Here is a 21,542-nt window from a genome sequence, read left to right as displayed (position 1 = left end):
GAAAGATGACACATAAAAATAATTAAATAATTAATGCCATAAATGAACGAATTAATAAATAAGTGTTAAACATAAAATCAAAAACAAACAAATAAGTGAATACATAGGACATTCAGTTGCGTCTGGTAGCCTGACCTTCCTGCCCACCTTTGACCAATACCTCGTTAGAACTACGTTAATGTTGCCCACCTCATTAACATGGCATGAAGGAAGAAACCCCTAAATAAACAAATCTGGAAATAAATAAAAGCGTAAATAAATAAAATACGAATGTATTTATTTAGGTATTTATGCATTTCTATAAGACATTTATTTATTGTCACACATTTATTTTTAAAAATATGCCGCAAATGTATTTATTCATTTACTTTTATGTCCAATCGGCCTATTTATTTATTAATTTCTTTTGGTTTTATGTTGTCACCTTGAGTGAAAAGTAGATGCTAAGTAGTGTCAGTGTAGATTTAATTAACATTGAAATATGTATGTCACTTTTAACTTTTGTAGTTTTCATCATGTTGTTAATATAAGACTCTAATGAAATTCAAATGTTTTTATTAGAAAAGGCTTTTAACAAGTGACAATACAAAAAGAGTGCCCTTTTACAAATTGGTGACAAAGTGGATTGATTTTAAGAATTCTTCTTTTAACATCATGTTATAGAAAACCATATATTTATTTGGTCACTGTTAAACTTTCTTTGATGCCAGTTTTTAACAGAACAATATCCAGTTACATTTATTCTCTCTGTTCCACAGTAAGAATATGTTTCTCTCTAGAACTTGAAGACAAACCTCTGCAGTCACAGTTCTCTAGAAACGACATACTGTCGAGGTGGGAAACCTTCAAAATATTTGTGTATATTCTTGCGCAGAAGTGATATCTGATCCTAATAATTTTCTATTCCAATCTCAAAATTGTAGTCTTGCGTAGGCTCGTACTCCTGGAATTCTGCTTCATCAGGGGAGACTGTGGTTGAGCTGTCCATCACAAACCAGGAGTCATACCATGGGTTGGTGCTCGGTGTAATTAGCAGCGTGGTTGTGGTGGGCACTGGAGTGGTGGTGGTGGTGGTGGTGGTGGTGGTGGCCACGGTGGTTGTCACATTGGCTCTCTGCCTCTGCAGCCGCAGTCGCATTCTGCGCAGGCGAATCATACGCATGCGTCGAAGGCGCTCATTCTGGGGGTTTGCTGCTGGTCCTTTTTTGTCAGCAACACTTGTAATCCCAGTCTCACTGTTGGGATTCACTCGAGATGGCTTCTTACCGCTCTGGGCAAGAATTTCTCGAATTCGGGCCCAATTCGACTTTGTTAACGTGAAGCTGCAGGACGTGGCGCCTGCCTCGTACCCCACCATGCAGAGCCTTGTCTGAGATGTGTAGCCATCTGCTCTCGCAGTCACACGGTACTCTCCAGGGTTTAGAAGTCGCCAGTAATCACCCGTGGAAGCTGGTGTACAAAAGAATGGAAGTGTTAAAGATAGGACATGATGGTGACGTTTCGGTGGAGTGAACTGTGCAAGCAGTACAGCCTACGCACCAAACATTTCAGTGCAGATATGGTTTACACATAGTAGCCTGTTTTACCTGTTTTGACGTCATGTTTGATGCCCTCCACAGATATTGTGGCATTTGCGATTATTTTGCCCTCCACATCTCTTACCAAACCTTTGATACCACGATGCACCTGGTTAGTCACAAATTAAGATTTTTTTTCTTCCAACTCAAATTTATTAAAGATATTAAATAAATTTTTATTTGTTTATCATTATTAATGTTATTAAACTGTAGTTATGAATATATTTTTCTTTCTTACCTGCTCTATAAATGCTAGCATGGCCTCTCGGTTGTTCTCCCACTCCAGAGCGAGCTCACTCTCGTGAGGAAACTTGTCACAGCCCAGGAAGATGGATATCTCGAAGCAGTTAGTGTGAAGGTAACTAAAATCATTCATACCTATGGAAATATCGGTATTTACTATGAAAGGTTGGTTTAACAGTTTTTATCTTAGTCTGATTTAACACTTCTTGATTTAACAACTACTTGCCAAATTCAAAAATGGATATTTCCGTGCAGCGTGCTGAGCCGCGCTTGTAGTACCTATATTTGACACTAGAGGGCACCTTTTTATCAATGTTTGATGAAAGACCGCTCACGTCAAAACTCAGCACAGCTTTATCTTTCCTCACTCACTGCCTACAACAGGTTTCCAGCTGGCGCGGTTGATGATGCCCTGGCCCCCCGTGACATCATCGGCGTGGCAGGCGCCGTGGTACGTCTCGGTCATGGTGAGGTGGCTGTGGGCGTAGGTCACGGCCAGCCAGCGGAACATGTTCTCGTCGGCCGTCTCTCTCAGGGCGCCTTCGTCCTGCCTCTGGATGCGAGCCCACGTCTCCTCGCTCATGTGGTACTCCATAACCGGGCGACCGCCGCCTCGCCTGGCCCCTCTGCCATCCGCGCTGGTGGCCCGTGGTGGGCGTTGCATGTCAAAGGGATAGGCCACAAGCTTCTCGCCACCCTGCAGGTTCGCTCCCAGAACGAAGGGCGTCCGCTCCATCCAGGCAATTATGGCTTTAGTCTCAACAGCCACCTACACACAAGGCATCAGCAGAAGTGGCTGCACCCAGGTTTCACTAATCTAATGTTTCCTTTCAGGCCACCTTATGGTACTTTATGGGTGAGAAACAGTGAATACAACCAATTTTTAAAAGACATGCATGAGCCTTTGTTGTACAGATTAGTACAAAGAAAGAGTCTGCAAATATGTCGTCAAGTGACATCAAAATTGTTTATATAGCACGTTTGGAGCTCAGGTTGTGTGTGGGTCCAGGTCCTTAATGAGCAAGCCAGAGGTGATGATGGCAAGGAAAAACCTGAAATTAGAAAGAAGCCTTGGGAAGGCTAAGACTCAGGAGCGACCCAGCTAATAAACAGCCCTTGTTTTATTACGTTATGTCTGGTCCAAGTAGTCATTTCAGTCTCTCTGTGGGAGTCTCAGCTACACCTGTGAATCTAGGGTGGGTGAGCTGTTTCTGCAAACATATGTTTGTGCCTACCGAACCATTCAAGAAGTTCTCAGGTATGGGGATGTGGTGGTTTGGCACAACACGAGGAACCCAGCCTCTGTCTTCTGCACCCCACAAAATGCTGTTAAGGTCAGGAAAGTTCTGGAAAATGTCATAGCCCTCTTCTGTCCAATGGCCCAGTGCCCAGTTTCCCATTTCTGAGCCCTAAAAAACAACAACAAAACAATCCATAATCTACATTTGAAGAGAAGCTCGGTGCCACTGCTTTCACATCATTTAATAAAAACCTTTCGTACCATTTCGTATGCCAGGTCATAAGCGTCCGGGTTGAGAGAGGGCACCAAATGGATGCGCACGCCATCCACCAGGCGGCGCACTCGAGGGTTGTCATCATTGTATTCCTTACATAGGAACTGCATGAGCAGTAGTAGGAGTTCTCTTCCCAGAACTTCATTCCCATGCAGTCCTGCTGTGTAGCGGAATTCTGGTTCGCCTTAAAACAGGTTTGAAGAGCAAACCTTTTACGATATTTCAATTATTACTTCATCGTAGTTTTTGACTTCGGTGTTGTGGCACTGGTGGTTAAAATCTATACATTTGGACAGTACCCATCTCATGCTCCCCTGGGTTGTCTGAGATCTCCATTGCATACATCTTGTTTTTTTGTGAGCTCTTTCCAATGTTGTAGATCCGGGTGATGTTGGGACATTCTTCATTTATCACCTTCATCATCTGCGCAAAAGAGGCCAGCGGTCAGATAGGAAGATATGCTACAGCAAAGGTCAACAAGATGCACAGGACTGGACATGTTCAGACCAGATGGTTCCAGCCTGGTACTTTAACCTTAAACACATCAGCACTTTGCATTGTGGGTATGTTTTAAAGATGTATGGAGCATTCTCACCTGTCTCATCTCTTTGTAGTTGTGATGCCTGTAATCCAAGTCGTCGGTGGGTGTGACATCATTCTCGGTGTGGTACGTAGCTGTTGGAGCAGCATTGTTTCATGTGTGCGATTTTCAAAGCGACACAAATCAGCGTGGAGCCTGGCATTTAAAAACCCTGGGCAGGTGTGTCTCCGCCCTTTAGGGCTTTTGAGCCATTTATTCTTAATGTAGCGAGTTGTGAAAGCTGAACGCTTACTGGGCAGAGGGCAGGCGAGCACTTCCAGTCTCATGCACAAGCTACCGTTCCAGCTCTGGGGCAGGATGCGGATGTATCGCGCCACCACGGGATGGGCGAACTCCGTCTTCACCGGAGTGTCTTTGTCCACGTTGCCATAGAAAAGCTAAAGGCCAAAGGTCATGTTTATTACCAACAAGATAGCCAGTCTGCATAGACAGACCCATAACTCTTGCTTTAGCATCTGATAAATGGAAATAAACAGTCTAGTGTTACATGGACAAAGGCACTGCATTGGCACCCGGATGCAACAGTGAACTCTGTGTGTTTTATCGTTTTATCTTAAGTCCTTTGAATGAAAATAACTAATCACCCATTCTGCATAGCCGTCGTGCAGGACCGTCCAATCACGGCTGTCGTTGCTGAAGGCCACAAAATACGACGACACAAAGTCATCTCTGCAAAAGGCCAAGCATATTTCATCAGAAACAAAACCCCACCTTAATTTACCCATTATCATACTATACTTCCTGGGATCTGTATCCGTTGCCACTGGTCACGTTTGCATACTGTGTTTCCGAGTTCCTCCCCTGGGTGATGACTCCAGTGTATTCCACCTCTCGACGGGCGTCTAGCTGGAACCAGTGTTCCTTCTCTTCACTGTCTGCACACCAGGCTCCTCCATACACGTCATCCTCGTCGTCTGAGCTCTGGAAAGACAGAGCAAAATCAGGTAAAACTTGGGTCAAAGGACATGAAAGAATTGGTTGAGCTTTCTATGCTCAGCACTAAACACATGAGTAAAGCTCAATATATGGTAGATTTTTCATTAATATAAAGAAATGACCGTATGATTCTTTGGATTATACAGTGCAGATTAGTTGGTTAATATTATTATACAATGAATAATGATGTTTTAAATGGCACGGGGTCATTGAAATCCCAACAGTGACTGAAATCACACCTGCATGTTCAAACGTCCTCTCTGAGCCACAAAGCCATGATGGGAAATGGAGGAGGCAAGGATCTGGTCGTCCTCCACACGGTGAGACTCCAGGCCGAGAGGAGGACACTCTACAGCGAGACCAAACACACAGTTTACGACAAACACTCCTGCAGAAAAAAGTTCGTGTTCATGCGCCACTTCTCTACCATACTGTTCATGGTGATAACCTCGCACACTTTCCAGGGACGCAAACGTACCTACTGCCATTAAAAAACCTGTTTGTGCAGAAGAACATTCTAGTGCTTGCTCAGACTAAATGACTCCAGTCCAGAGTGAGAGCTGTTTTCTGGAAGAAGGCGGCCATTTGTTCTGTAGACAGGATTGGGTCAGAGCCAGCAGTGAGGCTGGCTTGTCTTAAAACACCAGAGTTGAGTCATTCTGGCTCCACAGTCTCAGTACAGGCCTCCCTCAAGTTGGAAAGGAAATCGACTGTGGGGAAAGTTCAGCTCAGCAGTGACATTTACTGCTGTTTGCTCAGGCACTTTAACTAAAACCTTTTAAAAAGCAAACGCATTGACCTTCCAGTGCACAAACAGCACAGCGCACATGGGCCAGCTCCTCTAATGACGCTGCTCATCTTTCGGTTGCGGAGAGTCTTACTCTTCGGTTCGACGTAGACAGAAGTCTGTTTTCTTTTTTCTTCTTCCTCCTCCTCCTCCTCCTCCCATTGTTTCCTCAGTTTTTCAGCTGGGGAGCAGAGATGCAGTGGGGAGATTGGATAAGCTGAAACATGTAGTGCTAGCAAAAACAAAGTACCTTGTTTTGACCTTTGATCTTATTTTATGACAGTGTTTGTCAAATGGACAAGGAGGTGGATTAACTATATATTCAATTGAATGTATTTTTAATGACACTTCTGTAAGAAATACGTTTTTTTTTTCTAGTAATGGACAAATAACTATTAATTTTCTTTTGCTATGCTGCAGCCTAATAAACAAACCCCTTCCTCCTCAGTATTTTAAGGTCACCTCTTCAACCATGGTTATATCTAACTGACCCTATTTTTGTCTCTCAACATAGCCTGATAAAAGTGTCATATTCAGCATGTGATTAAGAAGTGATTTGAGATTTAAACTTCACACAGAACACTTGGAGACTGGAGAACTCAAAGCACGTGCAGGTCTGAAAGAATGCGGCACACTAAACACGTGAAGTTGATTCAGACCCTTTTCTGCTTTCTCCTTCTGCTTCCTCTCTATCTCCTCCTCCAGCTGCTTTGCTGCCACTGGTTAAAGAAGGAGAGAGGGAGAGGGAGACGGAGAGGGAGAGAGAGGGGGAGAGAGAGAGAGAGAGACGGCAAGAAGCAACAGAACAGTTGAGCCATGTACATTTCATACTGGACTCCAGTAAAACATCTTCTCACGTCTCACAGCACAAAGTCTTTTTCATTGATTGTTTTAAAAAGGGGTATAAACGTACAGTCAGAGTAATCATATTCCTCATACCAGGGGACAACAGATGGCAGAGTTGTGGTCTCCTCTACACACACACACACACACACACACAAACACACACAATAAACAACAACAAAAATCAGACTGCTTGCATTAAAAAGAAGGACAACAAACAGCTCGTAAAATGTTTCTATACAACATAATCTTGGGTGCCTTGCTTGAATGCTTTGCTGCAAAACTCCAGCTGCTACCACAGCCGGTTGTTTACATAATAAAAGAATGTCCTGTAAACTGGTGGCTTTCTCTATTCATCTTCAGTTCACACTCTCCCATTAGTGCAAATTAGCCTTGGAGTACCTGGGATGGGTAAATATATGCTTGGATCCTCTATGGTGGTGACCTCCTTGCCTTTAGGGAGGAGGTCAGGTTCCGGCACCTCATCTATCAGGTAACAGAGTGAAACAGCATGGTAAACACAAGCTCTGAGTTTGGTTCCTCTGTCATTGGTTTAGTCTCTAAATCAGTCATACGTCTGGCATCCCAGTAATCAGAATCGTGCTCTTTCGGGATCTCGGCACTGGAAGGCAGCGTTGGACCTTCCTTCTTGATGGGAATATCTGTGGGAGAAAAGAGAAAGGGGATGAAATGCAAGTTGTGAGTTATGCGCTGTCAGCATTAACGCAAGACTTGGAACATCTTAAAAGCAATAACATGAAGGAAAGAAAGACCAGTTGGTTTGTTTGCATATGCTTTTTTTGCTTGAAGACTTGTAGTTCAGAAAATTGCACATTACAGGAAAAGATTTCTGGATTTAATGGTGGCCATGAGTTCATGAGTTTAATAGTTCAGTGATTCAGTTTGGAAATTCATGGAATAGAATGTTTATTTCTGAGAATTAAGAAATCAGATAGATGACCCCACTTCTATTCTTTCACTCATTCTTTCACCCTGAATTAAGGGTCAATAGAGAGAATTCTTTCTTCCTTCTTACCATGACCTGGCTTCTTCTTTTCAGTTTCTGTCTGTGATTCTGTTGGAAACACTGAAAAAACAAGCACACTTGAAACAACTCTGAAAGTCTTACAACATATCATGGATAGATATGATACGTGAGCCAAACATTCTGCATGGGTGACTACCACTCGGTGCTCTTTGAAGTTGGTGAATACATACATTTGTTCAATCCCAGTTCTGTAAAGAGTTTCTCCTCTTCCTCTTCCAGGGTTGTTTTTTTGGTCAGAGGAGTCTCGGCCTTACGCTCGGGAGGCGGGGTGACTTTCTGTTTGGTCCAGGGAGTGGCCTTGGGTGCCTTGGGTTTCTTGGTGGGTTTGGGTTTCTTGGTGGGTTTGGGTTTCTTGGTTGGTTTTGGTGGTTTAGGCTTCTTGGTGGGCTTGGGCTTCTTGGTGGGCTTGGGCTTCTTGGTGGGCTTGGGGGCTTTTGGTTTCTTCGCCTTGGACTCCTTCTCTGCTGCTTTCTTTGCCTTGGCTTGGGCAGAGGAGGGAAACAGTAAGACAACAAATCAAGTTTGCATGAAAAAGAAGCAAAATATAATGACATAACCTAATGTGTAATACTGTATATGCTGTAAATCCTCATCTCAATTCAGTGACACTGCATGGAAAACTAATAAAAACATATGAATTATGTTTATATTGAGAGCTTCAGAAGCAGTTTGCTTGAACAGCTGATGAAGGACTGTTTCTTACTAAGCCTTGTGTACTACACTGAACATTTGATTACCTTGACGTCTTTAACTACAGTACATTGCAGTTTCTTCCTTCTTCGGTCATATTTAAATTTGTTTAAAAAAAACCAACTAATTTGTATAGTGTTTATATTCATGCATGTGCTAAGGAGCAAAACTCCAGACACTCACTGCCACATACACACACTGAATTAAAAAAGAAATTCAGGATATTAAGAGCATTGTCTTGTAAATGCTGGAACTTATTGACATTTCTGAATGTTTGTTCTCATTGTTTAATGCAGTAGCTCTTCAGGTTGTCTTCCCTTAAAGCAAAAACTTCATTATTATTTAGTTCTTTTACAGATGGCAGGTGCCATGGCACAGTTTGTCAGATAATGGCACAAACGAATGCCATCTTTACACTGCCAGTTCATTTGATTTCTTTGTGAAGACTGAAGCCTCTCTCTCTGTAAGCCTTGTTGATGGAGTCCAGATAACCATGAAGGGAAACCAGTAATAACAATATTTCCCTTCAAGTGTTGGATGACGTCTGTATCAGCTGTATCATACCCAGATATAAACAGACACTTACAGTAAGGATTTGCCACTGTATTATCTTAATGAAACCTTCTGCACACCCAGAGAGAGACACCCATACATTTTGCATTGATAATTACACACAATTTACAGACCAAAGAGAGGCTGTTAGTTGTACGAGTTTTAGAGCTATGAACTACAGCCACATTGGAAGAAAGAAATGAAATACTGCAGAACTCAGTCCAAACCACAGAGACAGAAATCTCACGCGTGTCTGGGAAAGTAGATAATCAACTGTATTTTTCATCCTAATCTACTTGTAAACTATGGAACACTCTAGATATTTATGCCTTCATATTTCCCCCAGAATTCTGTTTTCAGATGTTACTTTTCTTTGCAAGGCATCTAACCCTGATTATGTAAGGCAGTGGAGAGAGATTAGCCTTGAAAACATAGCGAAAAGCTTATAGCTGGAAACCACTAGGAGAGAGAGCTTTGGCTGCTTCAAACGCAAACCAAATGTTGGCTCTGTTTCTCTTCCTGCCTCTGCATCTAAAACCACATGGCACTATGCTATTAGCAAAACAGTGGGGGAAGAATGGTTGGGAAGGGGGAGCTCTTCGCGTTTTTCCTGACCACGCTGTTTCCAGGAGTCATCTGTGATTTCCATCAGCTTTACTATTTCCCATATGCAGTCTCTTTTCCATTCCTGCCCTCGTTTCAGCGCTCCTCTGGGAAGGAAAAATGCAGCATATTGTGTTGGTAGACTGAATAGTTCCAGTTTACTGCACAAGAGGAGGGAGAATGCTCTCAGTGTGCGTGCCAGATCCGTCAGCATGACAAAACCCAGCTGAAGATTGGGGCTTTGCAGCATCCTCTGTGACACACCGACTATGAGCTATGTCCACACACAGTTCGTGTGAGCTTAAATCTGTGCACATCCTTTCCTACCTTCCTTTCTGCTGGTATGTGGACACCAGCTGGAGACTCTGATGCTAAAGCTGCTTACCTGCTAGAACCTCTTCAGGTGACTTTTTACCCGGTTTGTCCTTTTTAGCCTCCCTGTCCCCATCAGGTTCATCCATTGGAAGGGCTTCTGACCCTCGTCTCTCTAATTCTTTCCTCTTTTGATCTGCCAGGGCTGTCTGCCTGCCCCGGATCCCTTTGGTAGCTGGGCCAGACCTGACAATGGCGTTGGCCCCTGTGTCTCCAACACACGTTAAAATCCAGCAGAGCGTGAACAAAGCGAGACCGAGTGGTACCTTCAACCGCCACATCGTCGGCTGTTCTCCTTAATCCTCTAACACGGCTGGATGGGAAATGACTGAGCTGAGGTGTGGGTCTACAGATCCAGACTCGCTGACACAGAGGAACGTGTCAAAGCACAAGCAGATGGTCTGTCGGTGAAGGGGACATAGTTTACCCCAGAAGTCCAGTGGTTCCAAAAACAAGCAAGCAGCCTTTGAAAACGGGTAAATGTTTTGAGTCGAAACAGTGGTCCACACCAGAAAAGTTGCCAGAGGTGGAACCAGTGCAGCTAGTAAAGAAATTGGAGGCAGAGCTGGTGTGAGCTCATTCTTGCTCTGTAATTCTGAGCTGCTCCTCCAGTCAAATTCCTCTGACAGCCCCCTTTGAGAGAGCAATGAGAAGACAAATCATGGGGGGAAAAAGGATCACGTCTGAGGAGGGTACTGGAAGGAGTGCTGGGGAAAGGGGGAGGGTTGGTGACCGCAAAAATACCGACAAGTCCAAACAAATGATCTGTAAAATACCTAGTCTCCAGACTAATTATCTGGAAGGTTTCCTCTAATAAACTCTAGTTTCCTCTGAAGTTTCCACTATGATAGTATTTCATGGCAAAACCTTACTTTATTTAAAAGTCTTTATTTTGCTGTTTTAGCCCAGAAAAATTACACTAATCTCTCTCAAAAAGCCTTCTAGTGTTTTGGCAAATGAGAATTTGTTTTTCTCTTTGTTATTATTGTTATTCTTGTGATCTTTTTTTTAATTTTTTTTTTTTTTTTTTTTTACAGACCTCATTCAGTAAAGATATTCCCATAACCCACCATGGTAGGCTTGGCTTTGGATGGGCTTACTCCTTGATAACAGAATGAAAGAATATGCCCCGATATCTTTTCCTTTAACTGGGGGATTTTTCCATCAGCCTTTCCAAAGCTAAACTGAAGAACAGGCAATGCTCTCATTGGTCGTTAGATCAGATATGGGTTTGTCTGTGGTGTGTCTAGACGCTAGATGGACACCACTGCAGTCACAGCACAACAGGATACTGGTTCCCATCTAAATCATTCAGTGTCACTCGAGACACTTATCTGGTTTGTTCTAGAAGAATGCACAATCATTTTGTCCTTATGGGAATAGCATTGTGCGACATGCAAGGCAAAAATATGAAAGATATCAGAAAGGAAACAAAAGTAAAACATTTTTGGAAATATGGATGTAATTATAGAGGCTCCATTGAAGTTTTTGGTTTATTAGAGTGTTATTGTTTTCCACCACAAAAGGGAGTGGGCTTTTGCCAGTTATGTCATTCAGAAAGAAGGCAGGAAGTCTGTTTTTTAGATAGCACCATTCCTGTGCTTCTCTGCTGTTTTCAATTTAGATAGGACTGCATTTTCATCTTATTAATGAAAGTGCACACTCCTATGTAGATATTATGATCCTTCTGCACCATGTGGATGAGTTCTATGGACCAAAAAAGTGTCCTTAGGTTTTAGTACTCAGTTTCAGATACACAGATGAAATTTTACATACACATCTAAATATGCCTGATCAACAAATTTAACATTCCACTCACACAGTCTAAAACATATACCTTTTCGTCTTCTGTATATTAGTAGCTTATGTGCATTGTTCTACCTCTGGACAGTATTTTTATGCATAAATCGACACATATTACATAATCCTATTTGGGCATTATTCGCAAAAACATAGAGACAAGTACTTCTCGATGGTGCAGATGGACGTGTGAATTTAATGAAAACCGTGTGTTATATTGCACGCAGATGTGCTCCTAGTGGGCTCATTCGAAATAGTCTTCTAAACGTTTTTATACTGCCGTTGATGTTGCCTTTGTATCACCAGAGGAAGCTGTTGGAATGAATAGACCCGTCTCTTCTCTTTGGATATCTGTGCTCCATCCGTGCACGTGCCTCCGCCTCGGCCTCTCGAGCTTCCCCCAGCACCCCGACCAGTTCGTGCTTTTGAATTGAGAATTGCGTAATAAATTACACCAATTTACTGGCTTTATAGGGCACGTGCAATGAAGTTAAGCATGAAATTTGGCCAGGATACAGGTAATATATAACAAAATACGTATTAGTGTAAAAATAAACATTTTAATATTTTTGAACATATGAAGAAATAAAAAAATCAAATGCCAATGAAACATTTTCAAAATATTAAAAACATCAAAAATACATCCATCATGGATCTTATAAATATGGAATTCCAGGTATAAGGCTATTAAATTCGTGGCTTACATTATAAAATTACTATACACAAGATGTCCCTTTTTGTTCAGTCGTATCGATTTGTGTTCTTTACTTCCCAAGCTGACGTTAGAACAACGCAAGCGTGCTAGTGCTGAACGCTGAGGTCAGATAGTTCCGAGGCGCGTAGAAATGCATCGTATTTGCACGGTGGCAAAACAATGCGGCGAAAGGCGGGTTTGGCGGCCTCGCCGCGCAATGGTACTGCCCCTCTGCACAGGGTCCATCTTGCTCCTTCTTCCATTTGGTGCGTCTGTTTTGAAACCAGATTTTGACTTGGGTTTCAGATAAACGAAGAGCCGTTGCAATGACTTGGCGCTCGAGGACGGATAAGTAATGACTGGTTTGGAAACTGCGCTCGAGAACGCGGAGCTGCTGGAGCGTGAAGGCTGTCCGGACGCGCCGCGCCTTGACCCGCGAGCTCGGCGTCTCGGAGCCACAAGGCCCGGCGGTGTCTTGATCATCTGAGACTGTCGAAACTGGAGAGCAAACCTTGATATCTGCCCCTTTAGCGCGTTCGTTACCCAAGAGTCCATCTGAAATTGTGAACAACATAATAACTAAAAAGAGACTGAAAAAGACTGAAATAGTTTCTGCAGTTAGAAGAGGGTTTAAAGGACGCCCTCTCGTGGATATAATAAGCTAAACTCAGTCATGTTGGGCCTCTTTAACTTTACTCCCTGGAACATTAGGCAAGCGCGAAAATACTCACCATTGGTTTTGTTTCTTTTGCGATGAAGATATTCTGTTCTTTGTGAATGTCCACGTCTTCGTGTAAATTTTGAGGGATCTAGGATGTCCACTATGGAGAAAGAAGTTGTAGCAGGCTGTGCTGCTTTTCCAGATTCTTGTTGCATAGTGACAAAGTTTTCTTCACAGAGCCCCAGTATTGAGCGTAACTTAATGGTGAGATTCACAGAAAGCAGAATGTCTAGTAGCCGCACCTCGTCTTCTTCCAGTCCTGCCTTATTTATAGGCCACCACCAGAACACACGACGGTCACGCGTATAAAATTTACATTTTAAAAGACAATGGATATAAACAAAACCCCGTACCCTGCTTCCCAAATGCATAACTCCAATCCCACTATAAACCCAAACCGTGGAAGCCCCTCCACACCGTTGCTTTAAGATGCAAATGCCTGCTCTCAGTGGGTGACACGCTTCCCTGGCTATTTATTGCAGCGCATCTGGTTAAAATGTGCCTTTTTTCTTAAGAGCCGTGTAGCTTTTAGTAGCAGTCCTTGTCGTTATTTGCAATTGTACGATTTTACGGTGGTGCTACACGTAACTGTTGTTGTGATGGCAATTAATCGACTGTCTATTGTCTTGACAGAGGAGTGCTGTCTGGTTATTTCTGGAGCAGTTTTTCATAGACCTGATTACATTTTTTGAACCTTGAAAGGAGGATACTGCATTTTGTTATAATAGTTATTTTACAATATTAGTTATTTTTATATTTTAGATTAAGAAACTAATTAGTGGTTAGTATTTAAACAAATAGGCTATTGACTGAAAAAACATTGCACCTTCTGTACGGAATAAACCATGATATTTTATCTATCCCGACTCTATTAACCAAGTTAAAATATATACTTACATTGTACCTGCAGGCATACTGTTGAATATAATGTTCTAACAGTAAAGAATGTTAAATTACAGATAGCTGATAGAATACTGTTAGAAATATGATACTGATTAAACTCATCATAATAATTATCTTATAACAAAAAGCCACCCTTCAGTTCAAAACCAACTTTCGCTTGCCTAATGTTTTCATATTAAAATTCTTTGAAGTTATAGAAATTGCAGAATAATAATGAAACAGTATAATACCAAGTCTTATATGGTGTATGCAATCAATCTAATAACACTTTAACGGCCTATAGATTCCATATAACACAACCTGAGCAGGTTTTTCGCTGGGGCTGAGGCGTTGCGACACAGTCTAGTGTTGTAAATAATATCCACTCCAGAGGTGGTCTACTGTGGCAGCTGCCAGGATCCTCCCAGGTGTCAACACCAACTAATGTGCTAGCATTCGGGGAGCACAGCTTGGCCGGCCCACCAGAACAATTAGCAGATGTCACCAGCCTCCCTGACCCTCCCTGACCTTCCTCTTTGTCTAGAGAGAAGAGGGTTGGGACCTTTGCCAGCAAGGGACCAGCCAGAGGGAGTGTGTCTGGATCTCCCTGCTTTCAAAATCCAGCTACCCTCTACCCAGGAGATGTGGGTTTCCAGAGGTAAACCACAAAATTGATTAACCTTATTAACCTTATTATGTGACTAATTGATAAGCTCTTTTGGAGCTCAGCGTGTCATTATGATCATGTACTCACTCTGTATGTTAGGGATGAAATATGGATATAGCTGTGATATGTCTGCTATTTTTTCTCTATTAGATTAGAGGTAGCGATTCCTTTTTTGTTGTCTTCTTTCATATATACACAAAATGTCTTTCAGGTTTTTATATTTTATCTAGAAATTACACCATTGACAACGATACTGATGATATTGATACTGAACTTGATACTGATACTGATCAGTCATGCAGAGGTTCACTTTTTGTTCACTCCATGGATTCAGTTTTGCATTAGCTGAAACGTGAATTTTTGTGCATAAGAACATATCACTAGTGAACAAAGTGCAATAATAGTCCCTTGCTGAATGCAGATTTTAAGACGATGAAGTCTACTTCCATGACTAAAGGTCTTCCATACAGATAGTGTCTGTTTTGTTGCTCAGTTATACCCTGAACACACTGAAGAAGGCCTTGTGCCCAAAAAGGCATCTTGTGTTGTTTCTGTGAGACCAAAAACTAAGAAACTACACAAGTACCATCCACATTGTATATGCAATATAAATAATTTTGGATTCAGCACATTATATATATTCTTTGTAACATGGACGATAGTCTGCTAATTATATGTTGTTTCTTCTTCAAGAACTACAGCTCTGTTTCACACAGATTAGACTCAAGAAATTACTCAATTAGGTTTGATTTTAAAGGTTAAACAGCACCTTTTGAAGTGTTCACAGAGAAGAGAAATTATATGGGGGGTATTTCATTAAGGACTATAACAAACAAAACCCCAAAGCCCCCCATATAGTATTGTCCACATTTCACAGATGGCCAGCAATGGATCACAGGGGAAGACATGCAAACAATCATGTACTTTAACAGTAGTCCTGTATTCTCCTGGTCACGTTTTACATTCCTCAAACAGGGCAATTCCATTGTTGGCTGTCTGGCTGCCATGTTTAACAACAGTCTCAGTAATAATTGCAATGTACTTTGAGATGAACAATAGGACTTTTAGTGGTAATAGATGTTTAAGCTGTTTTACAGGTTTATGGTGCTTTTGAAGGTCAGGGACATTTGGATGTATAAACCCAAAAGGCAGATCATACGAAATATAACCATAACTTTGTAACTGCTTTAAATATAAGCAGCAGTTTCCACAGCTGAAATGCCAAATACGTTTTCTCTTAGACTGGAAAATTTTAATGATCCATATATAAAATTGTTTCTCTCATATTGCATATTATGCACTGAGTAACTAGTTAAAGAACAATGGAATAATGGGTACCCATCCTGCTTGCAATATCAAGTCCAGAAGCACCTTTCACTTTTGCAGCCTAATAGTTAAAAATTAAGTAGTGTATACTGATATCAGATTTATTCATTGGTGAAGTAAATTAGAATCAGTAATGTAAACATACATACATTACTTTAGTACTTTAAAAATGTGCTTTTTTTCCTCTTACAGTGTATTGCCCTATGAGCAGGGGCCTTGCTGTGCGCACGGCTTGTTTCTCTAGTAGCAGTAAGTCTAGTAACAAGTTTCGGCTACATTGTCGTTCATACTGCTGCGTGAAGGAAGAGATTAAGTCCTGCCGGTAGGTGGCAGTGCGCGCTTCGTTGACGAGAAGAAAAGCGATTCCTCGCGATATCCTTCCGTGAGTTCGTCAAACATGGCGTCCGAAGCGGACAGGGGCAGCGCAGTCGCTGAGGCAGAGCCCGGGGAAGGGTGAGTTTCAGAGGAAAACAAACATTAAATATTGTAACGACTAGAACATGTAACGTTTGCTCTTAGAGTTCAGGGCACATAATAGTTCAGCTCGTAGCTTCAGCGCCACTTTGAGTCTAACGGGTCGTAATGTGCTAGCTTTACTAGCTAACCTACAGTCCTCTGTTGGTGAACTTAACCACCGTAGCTGTGCAGAGTAGGAACGTAGCTAGTGCCATGGCCAAGGCCAGTATTGTGTGATTCATGTCACTGTTCGCTTCCTCGCCGTAGCTAATTAACGTTCACATTAGTGGCTCCAAGTTTGACTTTACAAGCGTTATCTCGCGCGTATTCGCAGAGATGCATCTTTTGGAGACCTAACTGGGAATATGGAAGCGGAGTCCTCCAACGGCAAGGAGGCTATGGTAGGTTTACCGAAAGCCTAAAGAAAACGCCAGCCACCGACCGTTAACAAGTATCGTGTCTCTGAAGCGTTTTGATGTTTTCCTGTTCGGGCTCTCAGGATGCGGCTCGCTCCGAGGCGGCGGACGCGCACGCGGGCTCGGGGGACGAGGAGAGCGGGCGACAGCTGGGACAGGTGGAGCTCCAGTGCGCGCTGTGCACGAAGTGGTTCACTGCTGACTCATTCGGCATCGACACTGCGTAAGACACACACCTCTCCCTAGACGTCTGGTTCGCTGTTCGGAGTTTTGTACCAAATTTGCTGTTGTAGAACAGGTGTAAGGTAAGGAAAAGTAAACCAGTAAAACCCTTTCCCCCTTCTATTGCTTCCCCACAGAACTTGTCTACCTTTCATGACCAATTATGTGTTCCACTGCAATGTGTGTCATCACAGTGGCAATACATACTTTTTGAGGAAACAAGCAAGTAAGTGTGTTTGTTTTGGGGTTTGTTAATGTTTTTAAAGCCTGCATTCAGGCTTTGTGTGTCCACTGTGAACACCTGTGTTTCTCCTCAGACTTGAAGGAGATGTGCCTCACAGCTTTGGCCAATCTGACGTGGCGGTCCAAGAATCAAGAGGAGCACCCAAAGACCATGTTTTCTAAAGACAAGGTAAACCTTTAATAGATAAGGTGAATAATATGTTTTTTTTGTAGTGCTTTGGTCTTATAATATGATCTGTTTTTCAGGATATCATACCCTTCATTGATAAATACTGGGAGTGCATGACAACTCGTCAGAGACCAGGAAAGCTAACATGGCCAAATAACATAGTGAAGACGATGGTACACAGACGTAAAACTCATTTTCTCCTTGTGGCTTTTTTCTGGAACACTCATCCAGTCTTTGGGCTCCTTTCATGCGACGAGTGTTTTTTGCTGTGTTTATAGAGTAAAGAACGTGATGTATTCCTGGTGAAGGAACACCCTGACCCTGGCAGTAAGGATCCTGAAGAAGACTATCCAAAGTTCGGCCTCCTTGACGAGGTACCATTCCATGTTATTTCAGTTTGCATTCAAGCATTTTGGGTTTGTGCCTTTGAGATGTATTGTTCGTGGTCTGTTTAAGGACTTGGCCAACATTGGACCCTCGTATGACAGCCAAAAGCAAACTACCACTGTCACAACTACTGGCAGCCTTAATGGTGAGACCGATTTGAGCTTAATCTAATTCTAATGTTTGAATGAGCAATGTAAAAAAGAATATTTTTGAATTCATTTAATTGATGCCAATTTAACACCATGTCTTGTATGGGACCCTTGTGCACATGGCCTCATTAAACTGCTGGTGTTGTACTAAATGCCAAGAGGCGTCCCTTAACGGTTTTGCGTTATGTTTCAGGTGGATCAGCCTTTTCAGGTGAATATGTAGCCTAATGTGTGTGGCACTCGGACCGCCAGGCTGCTGTTTTGTGCTTTAACCCTTTTGGCTCTCTGGCTTTGTTCTCGTGATTTGTAGCTTTGTGTTCTGCCCTGTCCTGCAGCTTCTTGTGTGGCTTGCTCCTGTTTGGGCACGTCGTCCTCGACGTCCGACCTGGCCTGGCCTGTCCACTAATACCTGCTTATTTGTGCTTGCTCTCGTTCTATCTGGTGCACAAGCAAATAAAATGGAACTCTCTGTGCCTTTGGCATGAGAACTCATCAGAGTTCTGTCTATGGTTCCTTGAACAGAGCTTTGTGTCTAATGCTGTGGCTATTGGACGCAAAGCCCTCGTCAGACCACAGTGGTTTGTGGTAGCAGCTGGATGCTAAAACGACTACTACAGACTCAACTAACGAGTGTGTGTTCGGGTACTTTGTATGTTTAGTTTACTGTACAAGATTTGTGTTGTGGGTTTAAAATTCCTCAAAAGCAAGCTGCCTGGCACATTTGTCACAAGATGCTAAAGCTAATATAACTTTTGCCACCCTCTAAATTAACAGCGAGATGTTTTGGGGGAACTGGCTCCTGAGTTCGTAAGCAGCGATTTTAGTTTTCCCCTTGTTCACTCCCTTCCATATTGTTATACAGTTGAATAAAGTCCTCCGAGCCTTGTGTATTGCTCGACTGGTATAACAACAGCTAGCATAGTACTCTTTACCAGCATACTCAGTGCTTTTCTAGACAGTCTTTAGAAATGAATGCAAAGCGATGAGCTGGGTGGGTGTGTAGCAAGAACTGTGTTTTATAACTACTGCGTCCCTCTGAAGGTGGTCTTCCCCCGCCGGGTACTGGGAAAGGCCGAGGGGCCAAACGCAAGCAGCAGCAGCAGCAAGATGGGGCCACAGCGGGGACGGCCAAGAGGACGCGCAGGTACGGCCCCACCCAGGAGCCACTCAGCAGCCCTTGAACCGCCCGCGTCCCCAGCTCTGCTCTAACCACGACCCGCGTGTTTGCTTCTTCCCACCCAGCGACCCCCTGTTTTCCGCCCAGCGCCTGCCCCCCCATGGCTACCCCCTTGAGCACCCGTTCAACAAAGACGGCTACCGCTACTTCCTGGCCGAGCCAGACCCGCACGCGCCTGACCCAGACAAGCTGGAACTGGACTGTTGGGCGGGGAAGCCCATCCCCGGGGACCTGTACCGGGCATGCCTGTACGAAAAAGTGCTGCTAGCCTTGCACGACAGAGGTGTGCAGTGCCTTTTCTTTCGCAAGTTTCAAGATTCATCTCAAAGTTCATCTGTGACTGTTTATTGGTTTTGCATTAATTTAAGAGGATTTTATTGAGTCTCATCGAGACACGTGCTGCTGAGCCATGTCTAAAGTTGGCAAAGTAGAGTTGTTATTTTTTTGTTAATCCCACTGGTTGTTGTGAAGCTCCCCAGCTGAAGATCTCTGACGACCGCCTTACTGTGACGGGAGAGAAGGGGTACTCCATGGTGCGTGCGTCTCACGGCGTTCGAAAGGGCGCCTGGTATTTTGAGGTGTCCGTCGACGATATGCCTCCCGACACCGCCGCCCGGCTTGGCTGGTCCCAGCCGTTGGGTAAGCATCCAGCCCGGAACTGCACGAGTTATAATTGGGCGAGTTACCGGCAAACTCTTGCTAGTTTTGACATTTGAACATGAAGCACTCCTTGTAGTTGTAGTCAAATCACGATAGCCAATTTGTAATTGGAACGGCATGTGCTGAAACGTTGTAGGAAACCTACAAGCTCCTCTGGGATATGATAAGTTCAGCTATTCGTGGAGAAGCAAAAAGGGCACCCGCTTCCACCAGTCCATAGGGAAGCACTACTCAGAGGGCTATGGCCAGGGAGATGTCCTGGGCTTCTTCATCGAGCTTCCAGACAATACAGAAACGGCAAAGGCCTTGCCTGACACGAACAAGGACAAAGTAAACTTAGTGTTCTATTTTTTTTAATTTCTTCATTCATTGCATTGTACAGAATGTCTCTAAAATAAGATGAATGATAAATTAGAGACATGCCCTTTCTTCCCATTGCAGGCACTGATTAAATTCAAAAGTTACCTCTACTTCGAAGAGAAGGATTATGTGGACAAGGCAGAAAAGAGTTTAAAGACAGTTGGTGAGAGTCGAGTGAGTATCATGCAGGCCGTGTGCTTCTGCAATGCCATCTCTTAGCAATTGCATATATGAATGCGTAGTTTCTGTATTAATTTTTCTAGATGATTTTTTACAAGAATGGAGTGAATAAGGGTGTGGCTTTCGAGAACCTTTTTGAGGGCATGTATTTCCCTGCGATATCCCTCTACAAAAGCTGTACGGTATGCTCCTTACTTTCAGATGTTTATTAAAATGACTAAGTTGATCGCATTTTCAGTGAGACTACACCATTGTGTAACTGCTGAAGATGGATTACAATTCCATCCATTTTCAGTCAGTATTTTTGAGCAAACACTAGATGTCACTATAATCACACACTTTTACATGCAGAAGTTCTTGCTTGGGTTACATGCTCTCTGGCTGTTTCCTTCCACAGGTATCTGTTAATTTTGGACCACATTTCAAATACCCTCCAAAGGACATCAAGTATCAGCCAGTGAGTACAGACCCATGAGTAAAGCTTTTGTAGAAATTGTGTTAATTAACTGGTCATCGCTGTGTTGGTTGGATGCCCTGAGTCTCGGTTCTGTTTTCTGTGTAGATGAGTGATATGGGCTGGGGTGCGGTGATTGAGCACACTCTGGCCGACATACTCTACCACGTGCAGGCAGGCGTGGACGGCCGCAGTCCTCAATGGGAAGGTTAGCTTCTCTTAGGCTGGCGTGACCCTGCGGGACTTGAAGCAGCACCGTAACATGATGCCAAATGGACAGCCCATGCACCTGTGCACAAATGCTTCACATCGACCAGGCTCAACATCACTGTACCATTTGTCACTCATGAAACTCACTCTGGTTGTTCTACTTGGTGCAATTGTCCTACATGAGAAAAATGAAAGCCTTGAATATTTTGATCTTACATGAGACCATAAGCAAGAGTAGACCAACTCTGGTCCAGAGATGCTCATTTCAGTTCCAGTACACCAGGCTGTAATATTCTTCTGAATTCCTTGGTTAATTGGGTCAGCTGTGATGGATTAGAGATGGAGCTGAACTCTGCTTTACAGGGAATTTCTGGGATTTGGACATGGCTGCCATAACCAAAACCCTAGAACTATATTGTGGATGGTTTAACCAGTTTGAGTACTGCTTAGCAAGACGTCCGTGTACTTAGAATCTAAATGTGATGTTTAACAGTTCATAGTGAGTGTTACAGTAAACTACGTAAAGGTTTTTTTCTGTGCCATTGTCTTTACTCATGTAAGATTTTTTGGAGTAGGAGCAGAATTGGTATTGCAGTGTTTTCT

At 43.1% G+C, this 21,542-nt stretch overlaps 3 protein-coding genes across 5 annotated transcripts; 1 reads left to right on the top strand and 2 right to left on the bottom strand.

The window, feature by feature from the left end:
- Positions 1-538: 538 nt before the first annotated feature.
- aebp1a (AE binding protein 1a) lies at positions 539-10,418 on the bottom strand. The gene is made up of 20 exons (XM_027020122.3): positions 9,780-10,418; positions 7,720-8,031; positions 7,538-7,588; positions 7,077-7,163; positions 6,904-6,987; positions 6,572-6,631; positions 6,318-6,377; positions 5,753-5,839; positions 5,111-5,220; positions 4,717-4,856; positions 4,520-4,604; positions 4,168-4,312; positions 3,930-4,009; positions 3,634-3,757; positions 3,322-3,518; positions 3,056-3,229; positions 2,193-2,589; positions 1,816-1,955; positions 1,587-1,686; positions 539-1,449 (listed from the first exon to the last, which is right to left on the bottom strand). Exons 1-20 carry the CDS (start codon positions 10,045-10,047, stop codon positions 890-892), a joined length of 3,261 nt encoding a protein of 1,086 aa, XP_026875923.3. The 5' UTR covers positions 10,048-10,418; the 3' UTR covers positions 539-889.
- Positions 10,419-12,142: 1,724 nt separating this feature from the next.
- pnx (posterior neuron-specific homeobox) lies at positions 12,143-13,675 on the bottom strand. The gene is made up of 2 exons (XM_081702738.1): positions 12,900-13,675; positions 12,143-12,867 (listed from the first exon to the last, which is right to left on the bottom strand). Exons 1-2 carry the CDS (start codon positions 13,350-13,352, stop codon positions 12,349-12,351), a joined length of 972 nt encoding a protein of 323 aa, XP_081558864.1. The 5' UTR covers positions 13,353-13,675; the 3' UTR covers positions 12,143-12,348.
- Positions 13,676-16,153: 2,478 nt separating this feature from the next.
- ash2l (ash2 like, histone lysine methyltransferase complex subunit) lies at positions 16,154-21,468 on the top strand. Of its 3 annotated transcripts, XM_027020837.3 has the most exons (17): positions 16,154-16,309; positions 16,647-16,713; positions 16,812-16,951; positions 17,088-17,176; positions 17,268-17,362; positions 17,440-17,535; positions 17,641-17,736; positions 17,819-17,894; positions 18,092-18,109; positions 18,940-19,042; positions 19,141-19,358; positions 19,547-19,714; positions 19,872-20,065; positions 20,177-20,269; positions 20,359-20,457; positions 20,673-20,732; positions 20,838-21,468. In XM_027020837.3, the coding sequence occupies exons 1-17, from the start codon at positions 16,254-16,256 to the stop codon at positions 20,940-20,942; spliced, it is 1,773 nt and encodes a 590-aa protein (XP_026876638.1). In that variant the 5' UTR covers positions 16,154-16,253; the 3' UTR covers positions 20,943-21,468. The 3 variants fall into 3 exon arrangements, with proteins under 3 accessions (XP_026876638.1, XP_081558566.1, XP_081558567.1); XM_081702440.1 differs by lacking the exon at positions 18,092-18,109; XM_081702441.1 differs by lacking the exon at positions 16,647-16,713 and having other exon boundaries at positions 16,261-16,309.
- Positions 21,469-21,542: the final 74 nt, after the last annotated feature.

This window comes from Electrophorus electricus, chromosome 19, assembly GCF_041902795.1.
Source record: "Electrophorus electricus isolate QZ-2024a chromosome 19, ASM4190279v1, whole genome shotgun sequence".
NCBI classification, from domain to species: domain Eukaryota; kingdom Metazoa; phylum Chordata; class Actinopteri; order Gymnotiformes; family Gymnotidae; genus Electrophorus; species Electrophorus electricus.
Note: the sequence above shows the minus strand (reverse complement) of the source record. Positions and strands in the feature narration are given on the sequence as shown.